This window comes from Epinephelus lanceolatus, chromosome 8 (assembly GCF_041903045.1).
Source record: "Epinephelus lanceolatus isolate andai-2023 chromosome 8, ASM4190304v1, whole genome shotgun sequence".
Classification (NCBI taxonomy): Eukaryota; Metazoa; Chordata; class Actinopteri; order Perciformes; family Serranidae; genus Epinephelus; species Epinephelus lanceolatus.
In genome coordinates this window covers 25,797,693-25,818,467 of record NC_135741.1, presented here as the reverse complement: position 1 = coordinate 25,818,467, position 20,775 = coordinate 25,797,693, and the positions used below count along the sequence as shown (strand labels likewise).

The 20,775-nt window shown below is 41.7% G+C and overlaps 2 protein-coding genes across 5 annotated transcripts in view; one reads left to right on the top strand and one right to left on the bottom strand.

The window, feature by feature from the left end:
- The first annotated feature begins 496 nt into the window (after positions 1-496).
- On the top strand, positions 497-3,407 carry rbm15 (RNA binding motif protein 15). The gene has a single exon (XM_033629002.2). It carries the CDS (start codon positions 664-666, stop codon positions 3,214-3,216), a length of 2,553 nt encoding a protein of 850 aa, XP_033484893.1. The 5' UTR covers positions 497-663; the 3' UTR covers positions 3,217-3,407.
- A 5,089-nt stretch (positions 3,408-8,496) lies between these two features.
- The window catches only part of slc16a4 (solute carrier family 16 member 4), a 41,425-nt gene continuing 29,146 nt past the window's right edge, over positions 8,497-20,775 (bottom strand). For all 4 annotated transcript variants that reach the window (XM_078170073.1, XM_033629774.2, XM_033629775.2 and 1 more), the window contains 2 exons: positions 17,705-17,798; positions 8,497-14,916 (listed from right to left, as the gene is read on the bottom strand). In XM_078170073.1, the coding sequence (XP_078026199.1) occupies positions 14,708-14,916; positions 17,705-17,798 (303 nt within the window). In that variant the 3' untranslated portion in view covers positions 8,497-14,707. The remainder of the gene's footprint in view (positions 14,917-17,704; positions 17,799-20,775) is intronic.

The following is a 20,775-nucleotide window of genomic DNA, read 5'->3' as shown; positions in this document are numbered from 1 at the left end:
TTAAGCCTATCCAAGGTCATTTTAAGGATTAGTTAAGGGTTTATGTGCTACTGTGCTTTTCGAGCTACTGTTCAAATGCTGCCATCTTGTGGTATTAATGAAAAAAGCTTCTCTCTCCCTCCCTGCGCCATGGTCATTTCGTTTCCCCTCCTGTGAAATTTTAGATTCATTTTTACAGTAATAAAATGGAAACAATCTACTGTCCATGACAGTGAAGTAATTTGACTGGAGATGGGTAAAAACATATGATACGATGTTATTGTGCTTATAATGTTTAGTATTGTTATGTCAGAGAGGTACTGACTGATAACAGGCAACAGAAAGTGTTTTGTGTTGAACCACAGTACATGTAATGTGTTATTTTTATTTATAGTTATTTTGTTCAACGCATTCACTTAGATACAGAAATTGAAATAAACATTTGCATGTAAATGCCTCAGCGGATGATTGACGTGCGCTTTAAAGTTTTCCACCCACTCTTTCAACCAATCAGGGCGAAGGGGCGGGCCTTCACAGTAATCTTTACAAAATGGCGACTGTTGTTGTTTTGCCGCAGGGTCAGTGAATAAATCCGTTTTTCATTTCAGTAATTTTCTGCACCCACTCGCAGAAACAGCACTAAAAACCCCAGGCGTCCCAAGAGTCGGCTCCGTGTGGACTGAGATGAAAGGTAAAGAGCGGTCGCCGATTAAAAAACGCTCCCGGGCCTTGGACGATATTCGAGACAGGGGAGGATGCCACCCGACCAGCAAGAAAATGGGGGCTCTTTCTGTTTCCAGTGGGAGTAATAATGGAAATAGCTCGACCAAAGGCGACGGTGGCTCGACGAGAAGGAGTCTGCTCGGCGATAAAAGAGACAGAGATTTCGACGGGCACGGCCGGACAGGAAATAATCACAGTTGTCAGTCTGCTGCCGCGAGCTCCGTCGGTAAAAACCACAACCTGAGCCTGACGCTGGATCTAGCCTCACCAAGGACCACTTCACGGGGGGAGCCGCGGGTGCAGCCGCCCAGCACCGAGAGTGAGTACAAAACCCTCAAAATAAGCGACCTCGGCACCCAGCTGAGCGACGAAGACATTGAGGATGGACTCTTTCATGAATTTAAAAAATTCGGGGATGTGAGCGTAAAGATAAGCCGTAGCAACGACGAACGGATAGCGTTTGTGAATTTCAGGAAGCCGGAGGACGCCAGAGCTGCTAAACACGCGAGGGGACGGCTGGTGCTGTACGACCGGCCGCTAAAGATCGAGGCAGTGTACATCAACAGGAGGAGAAGCCGCTCCCCTGTGGAGAGAGACTTGTACGGTGCAGCGCAAAGCCATAGACATTTGCAGAGACCTCTCTCGCCCACCGGGCTTGGATACAGAGACTACCGGCTGCAGCAGCTGGCCCTGGGACGGCTCCCCCCGCCCCCGCCGCCCCCTCTGCCTAGGGAACTGGAGCGGGACAGAGAGTTTGCACTGTTTGAAGCCAGGGCACGTCCTGCTTTCATTGCAGAGCGAGCAGCTTTTCGTGAGGAGGATTTTATATCTCCAGAAGATGACCAAAGAGCTAATAGGACGTTATTTTTAGGCAACCTGGACATAACTGTTACAGAAGCAGACCTGAGGAGAGCCTTTGACAGGTTTGGGGTCATAACGGAAGTGGACATTAAGAGACCCACACGGGGACAAACCAGCACATATGGATTTCTGAAATTTGAGAATCTTGACATGGCCCACCGTGCTAAGCTTAGTATGTCTGGCAAAATAGTAGGCCACAACCCTATAAAGATAGGCTATGGGAAAGCAACTCCCACCACACGCCTGTGGGTGGGTGGACTTGGACCCTGGGTTCCTGTGGCTGCCCTGGCAAGAGAGTTTGATCGCTTTGGCACAATAAGGACCATTGACTATAGAAAGGGGGACACTTGGGCCTACATTCAATATGAAAGTTTGGACGCTGCACAAGCAGCATGCACACACATGAGGGGCTTCCCGCTGGGAGGTCCTGAGAGGAGACTCAGGGTGGACTTTGCTGACACAGAGCATCGCTACCAGCAGCAGTTCCTGCAGCCTCTCCCAATACCACCGTTTGACATGGTGGCGGAGTCATTTGTCCACCGTGCCACACCTGAACCTCTGAGGGTCAGGGAACGGACTCCACCGCCGCTTCACTTTAGGGAGAGAGAGCTGTTTCCTGGAACTGAGTGGCCCAACCCAGCTATTCGTGAGCGGGTACGCGCCTCACCCTTTGAACCCCTTGAGCACTTGGAGCGTGAACGGCGAGTCAGAGAGCCCTGGTCTTTGGAACGAGAGCTTCAGGGACGAGAACCTGCTCGCAAACGCCGTTTAATGGAAGACGGACGCCACATAGACCACTCTCCTGACAGCACTGAGAGGACAGTACGGCGTAGACGTGCTTCTCCAGATGGCAGTCCTGGAGGTAGCAGCAGAGATGGAGGGCGCTTCAGTGACTCAGAGCGCCCTCTTCGGGGCGAGAGACCCTCTCCTGTACGAGAACGCCACAGCAGCCTGGAAAGAGGTGGGGCTGAACGTAGACTTAAAAGCCAGAGTCTCTCTGACAAGGGACCTTCAAGCAGTGGCGTTTCAGCAGTTGGAGAGCGAAAGCGCAAAGCAGGCGATGGTGGTAAGGGGCCGGCCAAGAGAGAGCGTTCTGAGGGCAGTTCCAAGGGAGGCCCTCCGTCCAAACAAGACGGCACCAAACTAAGTCTGGCCTGGCAAGGTATGCTGCTGCTCAAGAACAGCAACTTCCCAGCCAACATGCACCTGCTGGAGGGCGACCACAACGTAGCCAGCGACCTGCTTGTCGAGGGCACAACAGGGAGGCAGGTGAGCGAGCTAAAGATCACCCAGCGTCTTCGTCTGGACCAGCCCAAGCTTGACGAGGTGTCTCGGCGCATCAAGGTGGCGGGTCCTGGTGGCTACGCCATCCTGCTGGCAGTACCTGGGACCACAGAGGATTCATCTGCGTCTGACCCTGCAGCTTCAACTCAGCGGCCGCTTCGCAACCTGGTGTCCTACCTCAACCAAAAACAAGCAGCTGGAGTCATCAGCCTACCTGTGGGAGGGAGCAGAGATAAAGACAACACAGGGGTGCTTCATGCTTTCCCACCCTGTGATTTCTCCCAGCAGTTCCTGGATTCTTCTGCCAAAGCTCTGGCTAAAAGTGAAGAGGACTATCTGGTCATGATTGTGGTCCGTGGAGCATCTTAAAAAAAATCAGAACACACTAAGTTCAAATGGTGTTTAACAAAAAAAAAAAAAAAAAAAAAAAGAATCTGCTGTATGTCAGTAACTATTGCATGCTGTGTGTTCTGCATTATGGGGTACACTAGTATGGTTCTTGAGTGTTTGTATGTTGCCATGTAATCCACTAAAAGGACAAACAGTGCCCTCGTTCAAAACTAAAAGGATGTGTGTTTTTGAAATCATTTTTAAAGGGTGTGTGAATTGCTCACAGAGTCATAAACCTGCAGTAATTCAGACAGAATACAGTAAAACAGTTAAATATGAGGAGCATTTGATGAATAAATTTCATTTAAGAAGAGCTAAGTCACATAGAAAACAAATGTTTGTTTCATTTACAGGTTTAAAATCTTAATTACCCAACTCTACTGCAAGAAAAGAGCCAGATCATTTAGAAATGCATTGAGTAGACACAATAACACCTGCACTACAATAAAAACACAAACAATGGCCTCACAAGCCTCACCTCCCTGGCGCAGTGTTAACAAAAGCTGAAAAGTTACAAGCTTTACAAAGGTCATTTTTCTGTCTGGGCTGTTATACTGCGCTGCCTTAGATTGTATAGGTGTTATTGTGTCTACCTCCTGTGGAGGCATTAACATGAGGGGGATCAGAAAACATCCTTTTTCAAAGCTTTGGATTACGGTGCAATAATATTTTTACTATAATCACTTTTGATGGAGATGGAGACGAAGATGAGCATGACATTTTTGCATTGAGGGTTAAGGTGTAGTGTATGGTTTGGTACAAAGCTAATCAGGAAAAAGACTCCTGGTAACATTTTGAAGGTCAAAACATGTCGTATAGCTTTTCTCCAGCTCATCACACGCCAATCACTTGATGTTTTCATCTGTCTTGCTTTAATCAGTTAACCACCCTGATCAAAACAAGACAGCTTAAAAGAGGCTTAAAATTTTTGGTGAATGGAGCGTGTTGTACTGAAGAAGAGGTATGCGACATGTTTTAATTTTGATGGGCTCACACTGGCCTACCTGTGTGTGTTCTCAAAGTTGGACAATGTTTAAAAGGTCACTGTATAAAATGTCTCCAGACACAGCTCACACATTTCAGTCACCTATGTTGTGACTTTTGTTTGAAAAAAAGACATGTTCAGGCTCATGGTTTGGATTTTGACATATCTCTAATCATGTGTCCCTCAATATTGGAACACCAAAATGCAAGATAGACAATGAACTGTGTCCACTGGTAAAACTAAATGTCAGCTTAATGTGGAATGCCGAATACTAACAGATGTGAGATTTTTGCCCAGGGAACAGCCCGTAACACAATACGCATAGCATAGTAAGCAAATACTAACATGTTTTTCATGTTTTTTACTTCATATTTTATTTTGTGCATCCCTACCTTAGAAATGGTTGTGTAACGTGATCTATGAAAAACTACAGCAGTAATGGATAAAAACGCTTAGAGAGTTTTGTGTTGTTTGATTTATTGCTCTGAAACCAGTAGGCCCTCCAAGATTGATAATATTCAGTTCAGTAAAATGTTGGTACAAAGTAAGTAAAACCTGCTATTTGTTCAGTAAGTAGGTCTGTGTCATTTTAAAGTTTTAGAAATACTTTAACAGTTTATAACAGTTTATGTTTGAATCAGAATTTTAGAGGTCTAAATTGGACAGTACTTTCTCACGCCTGCTGACATGTTACCAAGGCCTACTTACCATATTTTGTTTTGCCATTGTATGTTTGTCATGCAATAGTAACCCACCCCGAATTATAATTTGCTGAGTTTGGTTTATTCTGTATTGAAAACATTAATATGTCAGAAAACTGTTATATATGTGAACATCACACCCACTTCAACGCTGGACTCTCGAGGAGACGAGCGCAGGGCTGAAAAACCTCTGCAGAGAAGGTGTTTGTGAGTCCTCGCTAATGAGGCAACTTTTAAGTTGTGTATCCCATCTGCACCTGTGCTGACTTCTGTTTTAAGTGGAAAATTGAGCAATGTACACTTTGATGTCATGGGAAAGGAAAATCCGTAGAGCCCATGCGAAGCTGTTCACATACCTGCAAGTGCGTTTGGGCACTTAATGTGACCGATTATCAATAAATTGTTCATTTGAAGGGAAACATGTTTCTTCGATGGAAGTGAATTGAAGAAACACGCTGCCATGCCTTATTGTGTTTCGAAAGGAGTTGTCACTTGAAATTGTGTTTCTGCACACGAGAAGGGAGACAATATGCAGTTTGTTTAGCACCAGTGAAGAGAGACCCACATGTCGTGTGAGGATCGCTGTTTGCTTGCAGGCCTGCTCTGAGCTTCTGAGTTGACCCATCATAAGTTACTCCCCCATGATCCCCTGTTACACCCTCAACGTTTCCTGTTGGCATGTGAACACCTGATCAGGATGGAGGAGCCTCCGCTGCCTCTTGTTTACAGCCAGTTTGCAGTGTGAAACAGTGGCAGGTGCAGACAGCGGCGCAGTTCGGGAGCCGAGAGCAGGAGCAAACAGCAGCACGTGCCGGTTTCCTGTTGTCTTCCCTGCTCATTACTCTAAAGGTTTTCATGTGCATTGTTCCTGGTTCTGAATAGGAGCTGAGGAAATCCCATCACCGACCGTCACACACTCCACTCGGGAGATTGTGGGTGACACCGCTCCGAAATTTCCATAACAGTTCAAGCTGTCTCAGTGCAGAGGCCAAGCTGAACCACTGGGCTGATTTGTCTTTATCATACTTTGCCCAGTTATGATTTGATTTGACTTAATGTTTGGCTCAGGGAAGAGGATTGGCCCAAACCTCAGCTAGGAATATTGTTTGTCCCCGTCTTTGTGTTCTCCTCTGATTGAACCCTCTCCGAGGAGACGAGTGAAGACGCATGTCTGCTGTGCTGAAGCTGTGTTCCATCGTCGTCTGAGTTCTGCTGCAGCATGGAAATGACACACCGACAGGCCAGATTGTTTACCCTTTTTGACACTGCTGGAAGGAGTCCACGCCGCGGACACAAGCCCTCCCTCAGATTCTTCTAGGAGACCTGTTTATTTTGCCAGTGCCCTTTTATAAGTTTAAGGCCACTTTAAACAGGAAAAGAAGTTTTCCATTTCCTCCTACCATCCAGTTTAGTCATAATAGTTTGAAAGCAAATGCAGTGTGCTGTGCTGAGAAGGACCCCTTACTTCAGTAGAGAAACATTGCCATCTTGAGGAACATGGAGCTCCTGCCTTCCACTCATAGTCTACCTGACAAGTCACACTCATGCACATCAGACACCCAGGACAGAGCTGGTATCACTGTACGACTGCTGTATAGACACAACATGAGGGTGAGTACAGAGAAGAAGTGCTGCCTGCCAGGTCTGTATCGGTGGCTTAGGCAGCAGTGGTAAGTATAAAGTGTCCACACCACCATGTTTACAATAACAAATGCATAATGGCACACTGGTTTTCAGCCAAAGTCATTACTGAGGTTATTTCCGCTGATGGCAACTGGCATTAATCCAATAGCCCTTTCTCACAGCAGACATTTTGACTTGTCACAGTAGGAAAAGCACAGTTGTATTCAGACGTTCCAGAGAGAGTGACTGTGAGCCAGCATGCACGATAGCAGGAACCTGAAATCAATGCAGCCAAATGTAGTTCAGCCATTGTGAATTTCATTATTTTCACCTGGGCTTTTCCTGCTGTGACAAGTCAAAATGTCTTCAGTGAAAAATGCTTATTGTGAAAGATAACAGGAGCATTTACTGCCCACAACAGCCCACTGCACGTAGCACTGCTCCCATCACAAGCTTGAGAATCAGCAAAACAAAAATGATATTAATTGTATTAAATAGTGCACATTTTACTACCAGAATGTATACTCTTTGAAAAATATACTCATGCAGAGGTGTTTGTTTACATTCATTACTAAATTGATGTAAAAGGTGGAATTTTTACAGTTAACCTGCTGCAGCTGTTGGACCCTCTGAGTAGGTGAGATAAAAACAATCCTACACATTTAGTTGTGTTTTGCAGCCTCAGTTGAGATGTTAAACCAAATGAGAATTACCTTTCACTTAAAGACAAATCTCCAGAAGCTACAGGACAGGTTAAAAAGGTTAATGTAATGTAGTCTGTCAGAAAACTGGTGTAGGCTCAGTTATAAAGGCCCAATTTTTTTTTTCATGGCAGGCAAAAACAGCTTTAAGCTCATGTATTGTCTTTTATTAAGACACATTTATTCATGTTGAGCATTGTCAGTAAGCAACTCCTGATCATAGATAATGTTACACATCGTGCTAAAAGACCTCTTTATTAGATTAGTTCTTGCTCAAGCCCACATTAGCAATATCAGTCAGGCAAAATGTAATTTAAAGGTTCAATAATGAGATAGAACAAATGGCTACTGGCACATAACTATATTTTGCATTAGGAGATGTTAATGTCTGCAGGCCACAAATGATAACCTCCAGTTAATGGAGTGGAGAATATTAATGTGAGAGTGAAAGGAAGCCCAGTCCTTGAGCTTATAAATCCACCAATAGGCCACCATTTTGTAATTAAAATGTAGCTTGTGAAAATAAAATCAATTCATTAATACTTTGCTGATAGCAGAATGCCTTTTACATTAATTCCAGTATGTTTACGCAGCTACATGTGCTATTTATCACATTGCCACAGTGTCAAACCAAACCTAGAGAGGCATGCAATTAAAATTTTACTAATCAATATAAGCAGCAGTACAATACTTGGTCAGGTGTTCTCTAGTGTTTCATTTTAAAATGAGATATTAGCTTTTGTCTTGAAACAAAGTGTTAAAGGAATACTGCACTCACAAAATGAACATTTGTATATCAGTTAGTCATGCCCTATTACATTGAATTTGTGAGGGAAACTTTGATTATCTCGCATGCCTCCATGGAAAATGCCGAACATATTGATTTATTGATTGATTCAGGGTCACATTTAACAACAGCCAAACTATATCAAAACATCCATTTACAAACTCACACACAACACATTGTATTCCAAGTCTCATTTATCCAATGGTACACACACTACTTCCCAAACACACATTTTCACTAAAACATTACGATTTAAAACTGAAGTAAAAGTTTCAGCAAAAATGCATGTGTTTGGGAAGTAGTGAGTATAGGACTGGATAAATGAGACTTGGATTATACTGCACAAGTTGTGTGAGAGTTAAATGTATGCTTTGATATAGTTTTGCTGTTGTTCAATGGCCTTCAATCAATTGATGAGTTACCATGTTTGTCATTTTCTGTGAAGGCATGCGAGAAAAACAAGGTTTTGTCCACAAATTCAAGGTAACACTGCATGACTGATTGATTTACAAGTGGCAATTTTGTAGATAACGTAATCGTTAAAGAAAATAGGTCCACTTCACCCTCTCAAAACAAGGAATTCTAAAATTTACACAAATTTTGAAGGCTATTAGTGAAATTAATTGATCTCCATCTGGATAAAGTAGGAAATTTAATTATACAGAGTTCGGTGTCACCACATTTCCAAACAAGGGTTGTTACCTATGATCCGTTCTTAAGGTGCCAATTTTGTGCCAGTGTTAGTTTGAGATCTCAACATTCTGTAAAAAATATGGCACTGTATTATCACCTCGGTGCAACACATTTCGTGTCATTATACTTGCTCATGCATTACTGTCAGATAGATCACCTGACTTAGTGTTAGACAACACAGTGATCTATTAAAGCCACAAAATGTGTCAACTACAATTTCACACCTTAATTATGTTCTCCATGCTGAGTGCAGAGCAGTTTATCATAGCGTAAAGCACTCAGATATTGCGTTGATCAGGATTAGTTCCAGAACGACTAATTAATTAATGGATTAGCTGTCATCTATTACATTAATTGCCAAATAATTTTATAACTGATTAATCAGTGTTAGTAATTTCTAAGAGAAAAAAGTTTTCTGATTCCAGCTTCTTAAATGTGAATATTTTCTTGATTCATTTCTCCTCTGTGACAGTAAACTGAATATTGGGTTGGGACATTTAAAGGAGGTCATCTTGGACTTTGGGAAACACTGATCAATATGTTTTCACAATTTTCGGACATTTAATAGATCAAAAAACTAATCGATTAATTGAGAAAATAAAAGAGATTATTCATCAATGAAAATGATGAATAGTTGCAGCCCTAATCATCATATAAATTTGTGTTAATTTGCACAAACAATCATTTTCAAATTATTTCACATGTAAACTGCTCACAAGATTAAAATATGTTTGTATGTTTCTCATTCAGAGCTCCACTGGACTGCTGCTGTTGCATCAGTGTGTTTCCACGCCACCCATCAGGTGTCATCTACTGTAAGTAACCTGTTTACTGTAACATTAACAATCTGTAATGACATTAAATTGTTTTTTGTTTTTTTACCAAAGTGGAATAATAAGTATTTGATGTGTCCACTTTTAAATCCAAGATGAAAATGAATGTAAAAATATAGTTGAATCATTTTGTGTTTTCATGTCTGTGTTTAAAAAATGTGTCAATAAAACATGTTAAAGATGATGCAACTTGTGAGTGTCTTCCTTGCAGAGAGAGATAGACGTCAGCGTGGTATCAGTGCATTTATTGCTCCGAGTTGTCTGAATCAAACCAGCACAGACTTGAGTCACATGTCAGTTTATTACAGCTGACTGCGCACTGTTACAAGGCTTAAAAATGAACTCTAAGGACTTGGAACAGGATATCTATGATTGGTTAAGCATATTCTCTAAACTATCAGTTCACAAATCCGGGAGCCAGAGTAGTGACAAAACAGTGCTTTACCCATAAATGCATTTGCTGCAACAAAAAACATAAGATTCAATACCATCAAACCAAACTCAGGTCATTATCAGTGGCGTTTAAGACATTACCAGAGGGACATAAAAATGATTTCAAGATAATGCTCAAACATACAGATCCTTAACATATCCAGATAACTATAAAGTAAAATAATCCCAAACCAAAATCTACTTTTAAAGCATCAAGTACATTTCATAAAAGATTTGTTATGGTACAAAATATTCTGTGGCCCTCAATCACAAAAGCATACTGGTGGTGAATGCAACTCGTGAGCCAAAAGAGCTTTTGTGCATGACTGTCGTTATTGAAACAATACAAAGAGCCTTGCTCAGTATTGTGAAAGTGAGATGAGGGGGAATAATTTGGTACTAATTGAGACAGCATTCTTTGAGTAGAGGCTTCCCTCTGCCACAAGAGGGCAGCGTAACAAAACACATCCAGCACTGGATCCTGGGCTGCCCTCAAGTAAGACTTAATGACTGTATAATGGAGGGTCATCACATTTAAAATATATTTAAACAGCTAAAACCTTTTTTTTTTTTTAACTAATAATAAGCTTCAAGTTGCAGGTAGGTTTCTAATGTGTCTTTGGCTGACATCACAGGAGTTAGTAAAGATACATTACAGTACCTTGTAAGGCAAACAGTGGTGAAAAACAAGGAATTTACTGAAAACACAAAAACCTCTACGACATAAAAAACAACCAACAGACTCCCATATATAAACACAATATCATAAGAAGTTGCATTGCCATTAATTGGCTGCCTTAGGCACTGTAAAGGCGAGGCAACGGTTTCCTATCAGTCCAGTTTATATGGGCAACATCAGCAAAACATCTTTGTGACGCAGTTGGTCAGAGATTTACAGACACACAAGGTCGACAGAATGACACAGAAAACCCTGCTTTTCAGCGGAGCTCATCAGCAGTCCAACTGTGATCAATATATTTAGGAGGCATACTTAAATCTCGACCAACCTGGCTTCTTCTTTAAGGAGCTGGTATCGTTGCTACAGTTTAAATGATGTACAAGTGAGCTGTCAATGAAAGATATCTCTCTGTGTGTTAGCACTTGCATAGAACAGCTCGCAGACGGTGAGCTAGGCGTGACCGTTACCTGCAGGCACTGCAGAGTAAAACATAACGTGAATGTGCAGTTATTAAAATGATTCACTGCTGACCCACAAAGGAAAGAGGCAGTTTATAGTTTGTTGTAGTGTTTAAAAAGGTCATTACTGCGGTTTTGATACAACAAAAGAATAATTAAGTTTTCTGAAGGAAATGAAGTGTGCTCGCTTGCACTCAAAACTGCAGGTGCAAACACTGTAAACAGGTTAAAATGTGATGAAAGGAGGTGAATGCCAGTTGACGCTGAAGCACTAAAAATGTTTGAATTGTCATTTGAAGTGAGCATTGAAACAAGCTGAGGTGACAGAGCAGAAGGCAGCTGAAAGCAGTTAAAGTGTCATGGCTGAAAGCTTCAGTTTTAGGTTTGTTGCCTTTTAGCAAATATTTGTATGTGTTTAAATGCAGTTAGCCTGACATGGCCACACCAAACTCCACATGCAAGTTAGTTGGATCCTCTCATTTAATTTTTGATTTCCAAGGGGCGTTCTCAAAGGCTTATCAGTGTGTGACCAGGTATGGTGTAGATGGCCAATGACAGCACAGCAGTGCCAGCCAATCACTTGAAGGATTTGGTGAAAAGTGGGTGGAAATTACTGCCTGACAGCGTGCAAAGATGAGCTGGTATATTATGAGTTGGTATATGACTGTTGCTAAACCCTGTTGAAGTAAAGCAAACATCCTCCTTCTCAAGTAAAGCTTTAAGTGCAGGTCATTGTTCTTCGTTAAGTTAAATCATACCGGCCAGTTCGTTTTACTTTGCCTGAGGTCAGACAGAATTTTTGGCTCATTACATTGTTTTCATCGTAACCATGCCAACATACTGGTTTTGCCGGACTTTTCAGGGTGGAGCAGAGCTAAGTAAAACCAAACTATGATGTTAAGTGTTGTGGATAAGACTTGCCTCTATGTAATCAGTCAACATGGCAGAGTGAGTGGAAGGTGTGGACCACAGAGAGCGCACAACTTGGTCTTGCCATGGCAGTGACTGGCTAATCGTTCGTCCACCCACAGCATTCTTTGAATTGATTGCTTTTAACCATCATGTCATGATGCCCGACAAATCAGTCCGTGTCATAGACGGATTTTAAGGGTCTGGACCCAGGCAATTCAAAACTTTGACAGAAAGGTCCACATCAGCTGCAGCCATCTTGTTTTCGAAAATGACTCAACGGAGCTCCTCTTCACGGTCTTTGTCACAAACAAGCCTATCATCAAATAAATGGTTGGGATTGGCCTGGCACGTCTCAGGTGGCTTGAAATCTGTCCAAAGCGGAGGAGGACCAGATGCATCTGCCAGAGCAAGTAAAACATAAGCTCGCAGATTTGTCTGGTTCCCAGAAGAGAGCGTTATTGGACTGTCAGCTAAAGAATAAAAGCTGAAAGAAACTGAAGTATTAGAATGAAAGCAACTGAAATATCAGTTGACTCACAAGCGCTGAAAGCAGCTGAATTGTTAAAGTATAAAACATCAAAGCAGCTGAACTGTCATTTGCAGCATTACAAATAAAAGTTGAACTGCGTTTCCTGTGATAAACTCGACTAAGATAGATCAGTTGACTAATAGATGTTCAGTTGTCAGATAAAGAGTAAGAGATAAGAGCAGAAACTTGTGCTGCTGCCTATCTTGGCCAGGACTCCCTTGAAAAAGAGATTTTTAATTTTAATGGGACTGATCCTAGCAAAATAAAAGTTATATAAAAATAAATTAAGCATGTCAACAGACGTGTTTACTGCTGAAAGTAGGTGAAATCTCAGTTGTAGAGACAGTTTGTCTGTGCACTGTCCGCAGTTAAAGTGTCAGTTTTTATGTAGGTAAGAGATGAACGAAGTTGAAGGGTCAGTTTAACTTTTCACTGCCTCTGAATCACCAACACCACGCACACACATTATTAAAAAACTATGAGAGGTATGAAAAACAGAAGTAGTGTCATAAAGTACAAAAGGTAGTAGATGAACCAATGAATGAAAGGCTTCAAGAGGAAATGAAAATGTTTAAACTTTTAACATTCTGTCCAGTAATTTCTGGGGCAAAAAGTTGAAAGAAAGATATACAAAAGTCTGGACAGCAGCACGGATGTCCAAACGAGCTGAACATTTTGCAGTTTGAATAGTGTGTCTGTCAAAGTATGCTGAAGTAGCTGACAGACAAATAAAAGTGTCCAGAATATTAATAATAAGGATATAAATAAGAGAATATGATTATACCTCTAAATGCTAGAACATGCCGTACAATCTACCCCTGTGCCTACGATAATCCTGCTGGGGCAAGAGATTAAACTACTGAAGCAGTTGCTGCTTTTTGGCTTTGAAGAGCAGGTTACACTTTGTGTCACAGAAGCAGGCTGCAGTTACAGCTCGGGTAGGCAGTTTTTATTTATTGATTTATTTTTGGCATCTTTGGGGGAAAAATCCCATAATAACTTTTGAGCATACTGTAATTCAACTAGCCTGAGAGAAAACATGACTCCTGCACCTCCTCTTGGCTCTGTTTTTGGGTTGCTAGGGAGACTGTGGCTAGTCATAGGTCACTCCTATTGGCTGTTCTGCAAATGCAGATGCACGTGCACGTCCCTTCAGATGGTGAAAGCCTGATCCACTGGTGGAAAATCTTGCAGAAAAGTTGCTATTCGAGCATTGGCAACAACTAACTACACTACAAAACAACCCAAAAAAGGAAGACGGGCTAAAAGAGAGTCTGGCAACGAACACAATAAAAACGTTTAAATATCGGTGAAGTGTTTCAGAAACCGAAGCGCTAACTGTAGTCATAGGCTCATGGCTGTGGCAAATGTTCATGTTTCTGTAGGTAGGAGGGGCTTAGGCCAGAGAGGGCATAGGTGCAGGAGGAAGGCTGTGTTTTCAAATTTTGGCGTTTTTCTTTTTGCCGTTGCCAAAAAACTGCCTACCCCAGCTTTAAGTGGTTGCTGGCAGTTAAAAAGGTCATAAGAAATGTCATGCAGCATAATCACAACTTGGCCCAAAGTGCATACCAGTGAGTACAGGTTTACAGATACAGGTAAATGCTTCCAGAGAAAGTAAGTAAGAAGTATTTCTTCATGGATATGTGCTTCCATTAATGGCATCGCAGAATGATAGAAGGATTTCGGATAACAGGATTTCAAGCTCAACTGCATAGCTTAGTTTCCAGCAATATTAATGTGCAATGTGAAGATACTGCAAAGTGATTGCAGATTTTGTTGTTGCGTTGGGAAACAGATTGTTTTTTAATAAGTTATAATTGGAAAGCAGCTAATATTAAAACGTGCTGTGTCAGTTTGGATGCATGTACTGTTTGATAAGAACAAGAGTAAGGGGGTAAAATATTTTGCAGAACATAATTTTGGCTCTTTAAAAGTTCAATCATTCACCAACGTCCCAACTGCTGCATGTTCTTAGACGTGTTACTGCGGTCTCCTCGGCCTGTGTTAGGCTCCTGCTGAAATTAAGGGTCACTTGGGTCCTGACTTTAAGCTGGAGTCCAAGGTCCAAGGTATGCGGGCCCATGGCAAATTATGAGCATGCTGGTTCAAGATCGAAGGCCTTCCCTGGGTTTCATTACTACACAGCGCCGTTCTGCAGGCGGTCGGGGGTGAAGCAGCCGTTGGTCTTACAGCTGCTTTCCGCTCTCTTGGTGCGGGTCAGATTGTTCCTGGCCTTCCAGCGCTGAGCAAGCGGCTCCATGAACAGCGAGACAGAAGAAAGCAGATAGCAGAGCCCAGCCAGGTAGAAAGAACAGTCGTAAGTCTGGGTGTAGTCATACAGGAAACCTGCAAAACACAAACAACAATTCTAGTAACATATTTATATACAGTGTATCAGGAAGAGACAAGCCGAGGAAGCCCATTGAAAGTACTGTTGTAGGGCTTTCACACATTATTTACTTTATGTGCATAGAACAGCCAAAAGAAACCCAATTAATTAATATTGGCAGTGATTTACAGTAGTTTGTGGACTTCCAATAAAAAGGGCACAAGAACTAGTGGGGTACAGCCTGTATTATAGTATTCTTTCTTACATATTTGTGCTGTATTTGTGTATAAGCAGAGAAAAAGTATTTTTATGCTAACATTTTGAGCCATTGTCAATAAAGATTTGTATATCTCTACAGGTGCCTGTGTCATTTTCTGTGTATTTCAGTTTCCTGGCAGCTTCATACTGTCAGACTGTCAAAATGATCAGTCAGATTTGCAGCTGAGCTTGTACTTAAAAAGTATATCATGCATGTAGGATAAGGGCGGTTAAGTAGGTGAACAAAGACAAAAATAAATGCATAAAATGTCAAAACACAAACAACAAAGTTAACCTGGACTGAAGAGGATCCATAAAACATCTTTGAACACTAATAAAGCACTCATTAGAAAGTGGTACAACTTAGAAATGAGATTTTGTGAGTTGTAGCTAATTGCTTTATAATGACTAATATTAGAATATTATTATTAAGAGCTGTTTCACACTGAGCATGGATCTTCATCCACATGTTTGCACAGAAATGTATAACAACTGATTTTGAAGGTTCTTATAAATGTTTGCACACCTCTGCAGAACATTTGTGCAGTGGAAAAAATATTCAGACGAACCTGAATTGACCAATGAAATCCTTTGTTCGATCTGATGTCATGCCTCCAGGTCACAGCTAGCTACCAACTGTAGGACAAACACCACAACGACTACCTCAACAACCAAACAAAGGACAATATATGGTTTGTGATCGCCCGACAGGGATACGATGAATAGGCTAATGTAGCCGATTATGTAGCACTTGCTAACATTAGGCCATATGCTAGTCACACAACAGGACTAGTTTGTATATTGTGTAGCTAACATTAGCCCCTGTGACATTCTTTGTCTGAATAGGTTTTTGTTGTTGACTAAAACGGAGCACAGCAATAGTATAATTCGCACCAGACCCAAAGTGCGTGTGCGAAGCTGTCAAACAGGAAATTTGCATGCAGATTTTCTGTATTCCCGTACTGCTCCCAAAAAATACCAATGGTTGTGGTTTATTTTCTCCCAGCAAAACATTTGCTTCATCGTTTTAGCTCTAATGGTCATCAGGAAAACCTCACCAATGGACAGTTTAAACACCGATCTCGTGAAAAAGTGCAGAACTTTTTTTTATGCCATTTACAGCTGCAGACCTGATGGCTTTGTCCATATTTATTAACACAACATGAACATTTATTAACTGCATTATTACCAAATAAAAAAAGATAAACATGATGGCAAGATGGATTTTCATGCCCTAACAACCCAAATGTTCTTGTACAGAACAGGGAGGGCTCACATTTTTAGCATGCGTGACTTCAGTGAAAACTATACTGCAAGTGACTCATAACTGTCTGTGCTTTTGTGTTCTTGTTTCACATGAGCCATGTTGACATTTTACTTCATAAAAGAGGACCACATTACAGCTGCTGCTGAGACAGTTGACCATCCCAAAGAGCTGTGTATGCAAACAGCTCTGTTATCACAACCTGTGACCTGAAAGGAGAGAACATAGTTTGCCTAACATCCGTTTCTTATTCAAACCACGGAGATGGTAAACAGAGCCACATGCTATTTCCGTACCTCCCTAAAGGGGTCATTAGTCACATTTCAACCCCAAATCCATAAGCCGCTCTGAGGGGATTGCCCAACACAGTGGGCAGGGACCATGTCAATAGGTTCAAGGGAACCCCTCGCTTTGACTGGGGCCTAACGTGGGGCCAAAGAGTTATTTTTCCTAGAAGCACCTCGCATAATCACAGAAAAAAATTGTAATATATGTGTTATCATGATGAGACGTGGAGTACAAGTTTCAGCGCTTCAGTGAAGATAAAAACAGGTTTGATTCACACAGCCGTTCATGCACTACACAGATGATTGATGTTTTTTTTTTACAGCTGACCTAGAAAAGGCATAATTCATTAGAAATAATCTGCCACAACCTGATGTAACAAAAAACACAGTAAGATTCCTGATTAGAAACAGCTCTCTAAGACTAACAAAGGCAATCTGCCATCACTTAAACACTCAAACCCAGCCGACCATGGACATACACACAACACTGTTATTCTACTTCAAGGCAAGATGAAATTTGACCCAGTAACCCCTGTATGCATTTTTGTCCACGCAACCCCAAAGTCCTAGTCTGCAGGGCTGCACCAACTATAGGTTGTTTTTCTCCTGTGTGTTTCAGTTTTCACACTCCACAGTGACTACATGCACACAGACAGGCATACACATGCTTGGAGACACCGCAAGGAATTCAGGGCCCCATGAAAATATGTGCCACAACACCCCCTAAAAATATATGTGTTCATAAGAAAGGCTTATCAACCCTTTCACCGATCCCCCCACTCACTCACTCACTTACTGCATGAAGCTCTTATGGGCCAACACACACACACAAACCTCACCTTGGCCTCTGTGTAACGAATCACTTCAGAACAGTGATGTCATGCCTACAATCCCATACATATGCAGTGCATATGTACACGTTTGTTATTGTGTGCATGTGGAAAAGTGGGTTAACACATGCCTGACTGAAGGTTTTCCATTACGCGATCCGTTTACCTGCCAAAGGAGGTCCTGTGAGGCAACCAAGGCCAACAAAGAACATGGAGAAGCCCATGGAGTTGTTGAGTTTCTCCGACCCCACGAGATCTACCTGCAAAGCAGAAAAACACATTGAACCTGAAGCTCTGCACACACTGAGTCATCATATTTCTTACTGACATTTTAAAATTGAAACAGATTTCAGCATTTCAGCACTGTGCAAATCACATATATGTCACACTGCCAACATATTCTAACTTATGTTTTCCAAAGCATACAACAGTTTGTAATGAAAATGTGATGAAAACAGTGTTTGGATGTTTCTACTCCTTTCTTTTCTGCGCCCGTGATAACTGTAGCTGAAGGCAATATGTTTTTAGGGTGTCCGTCCATCCGTCTGCATGTACATACATACATGTGTAGGTCCGTCACATTCTCATGAACGCAATATCTCAAGAACGCCTTGAGGGAATTTCCCAAACGTCTCTTTGGACTCAATGATGAACTGATAAGATTTTGATGGTTATAGGTCAAAGGTCAAGGTCACTGTGACCTTATCTGTCTCATTTGTGTGAATCTGATATCTAAAGAAGGCCTTGGGGATTTTTTTTATAAAACTTTGCACATTCACTTGGACTCAGCGATGAACTGATTAGATTTTGGTAGTCACAGGTCACAGGTTAAGGTCAATGTGACCTTGCATCCATTTCATTCTCATGAACACGGCATCTCACAAATGCCTTGACAGCATTTCTTCAAATTTGGTGAAAAAATACACTTGGACTTAACAATGCACTGATTAGATTTTGGTCGTTATAGGTCAAAGGTCAAGGTCACTGTGACCTTATCTGTCTCATTTTTGTGAATGTGATATCCAGAAAACCTTGAGGATTTGTTTTTTTTAAATTTTGCACAAACGTTCACTTGGATTAAACAATTAACTGTTTAGATTTTGGAGGTCATAGGTTAGAGGTCACTGTGACCATGTCTTTCTCATTCTTGGGAACAGAATATCTCAAAAACATCTGGGAGAAATTCTTCAAATTTGACACAAACATCCACTTGGACTGAAGAATGAACTGATTAGAATTTTGTGGTCGAAGGTCAGTATGACATCACAAAACATGAAACTTGAAACTCTGCTGATTGTGTAGATCTTTTGTGTCCGCAGGGGGAAGATGTGTGTGAGTTCACAGACATGGATGGAAGCTGTAAGAGAAACTTGACTGGTATGTGGAGGCATAGAGCTGCAGGGTAGTAATTCTAGTTGACAAATGTTTAGGCAATCCTATGGACCTAACCTGCCTTGGTTCCAGGTATGATGTACGCAGTTAGACCCGCTCTGTGATGCAGATAATGATCTGATTTAGTTTGAAGGATAAACAACTTTTAATTTGAAAGCAAAGTCTGTTTGTTAAATAGCCCGAACAGTTGTCTAGGGCTGGCTCCTGCACTGAAAGACCCCTCGAACACTTTATGAGTGACAGCAGCTTCCAGGCCTGTGTTTTTAATGCCGATGGTGAGGTGATACTTACCTGTCAACACAGTACCAGTAAAGTCTGAGCTAAAACCAAACCAGCCCTCCCTTGCCAAGTCAAACAAAAGATCATGGCATTTTAAGAAGATGCAGACACTTGACCTACTTTTCAAAGTCTATTTTCCTTGTCTGGAAAAAAGTGATTTATGTCAACAGGCAGAGACAAGCTTTAGTACTAATCTGGTTTAAGAAGAAAACTGGTTTTAACTTGTCTTCCATTCCTTTTCAGAAAAAGAAAGATCCTACTTGTCAACATTAGTCCCAGAGGCATGTCCTGCCCTTTGAGATCACACCATCGGCAAGTGAAATCACACCACATATATGTCCTCACGTTTTTGTTCTCAGGTGTGACATGACCTGATGACACTGGATACTCGCTGACTTAATACGTTGTTCCACCCATAAAAGCAGTTGGGAAACATCTCCAACGGTTTGCTTCACGGATACTTTTCACTTTCAGTGCGTGACACAATGACGTAATGAAGCCATGTTCTCATGGTACAAAAGTCCCCAACACACAAATACACTTACTGTGAATTCAGCAGATTAGAGAGTCTGATTACTGTAAGGGTGTTAAGGGGACTGATGCTGATGGGATTGTATGAAAAGTCAAATGATATTGAGGAGAGCACACTGTTGCAATATCTACAGGTACCACAGAGTCTACATTTACATGCCTTCACTAATCTTTACTGACTTTCTAATACAAGTTTTCACTTGAAATTTACTCAGTCAGTTTCTCCGTCCTACCGTAACCTATAATATACAGAAACCATGACTGAATTTCCTTCTGGAAAACAATTACTGATATCAAGTGCTTAGTTGAGTCATTTCTTAGACCTTTGATTTTAGGTGACTGTTTATTTTATGTCTGTAGTTTTCAAATAATTTACTGTCAAGTAGACAGGGACTTGACCCATCGACCCTCCGGTTCCCAACCTAAGTCCCTATGGACTGAGCAACTGCCGTCCAATCCGAGCTAAGATGTTGGTGGTAAATACCTCCTTATAATCAGCATGTTAGCATGCTGGTATTAGCAAAGCTCAATGCACCACACAAATTTGTTTCCCTAGAATAGCAAAGGTACACCCTGTCTTACTATCCCTCTGATTGGCTGGTACTTGCTGCCTTTGTTGGTTGGATTCATTAGTTTTAGGCATGAGGAGTGAGACCGGTTAGATTTAGGGTGATAATATCAGGGTGAGCCAATCAGAGGCAGAGTTAGGCAGAGTAGGGTGGGTATGCAGTCAAGCCTCACAGAGGAACCTCGCTTTGCCTGTCTGTTTGGTGTTTTGGTGCCAGTGAGTATGCCGTGTACAGGTGGGAGGTTAATTCCAATGAGCCAGTACAAGTTTTTTTGTTGATACTTTCGAGACTGATGTAGATGTTGGGCTTAAAATAGACATCTGAGAACCATGCCTGTTACAGGCGCAATGCCTATCTGCTGCCAATCTGACAATTTTATCAACGAAAGCAAACACAACACTTAGAGTGAATCAGTAATGCAAAAAACAAAAACCAACAATTTCAATGCCTTCTCACGCTTCTTTGC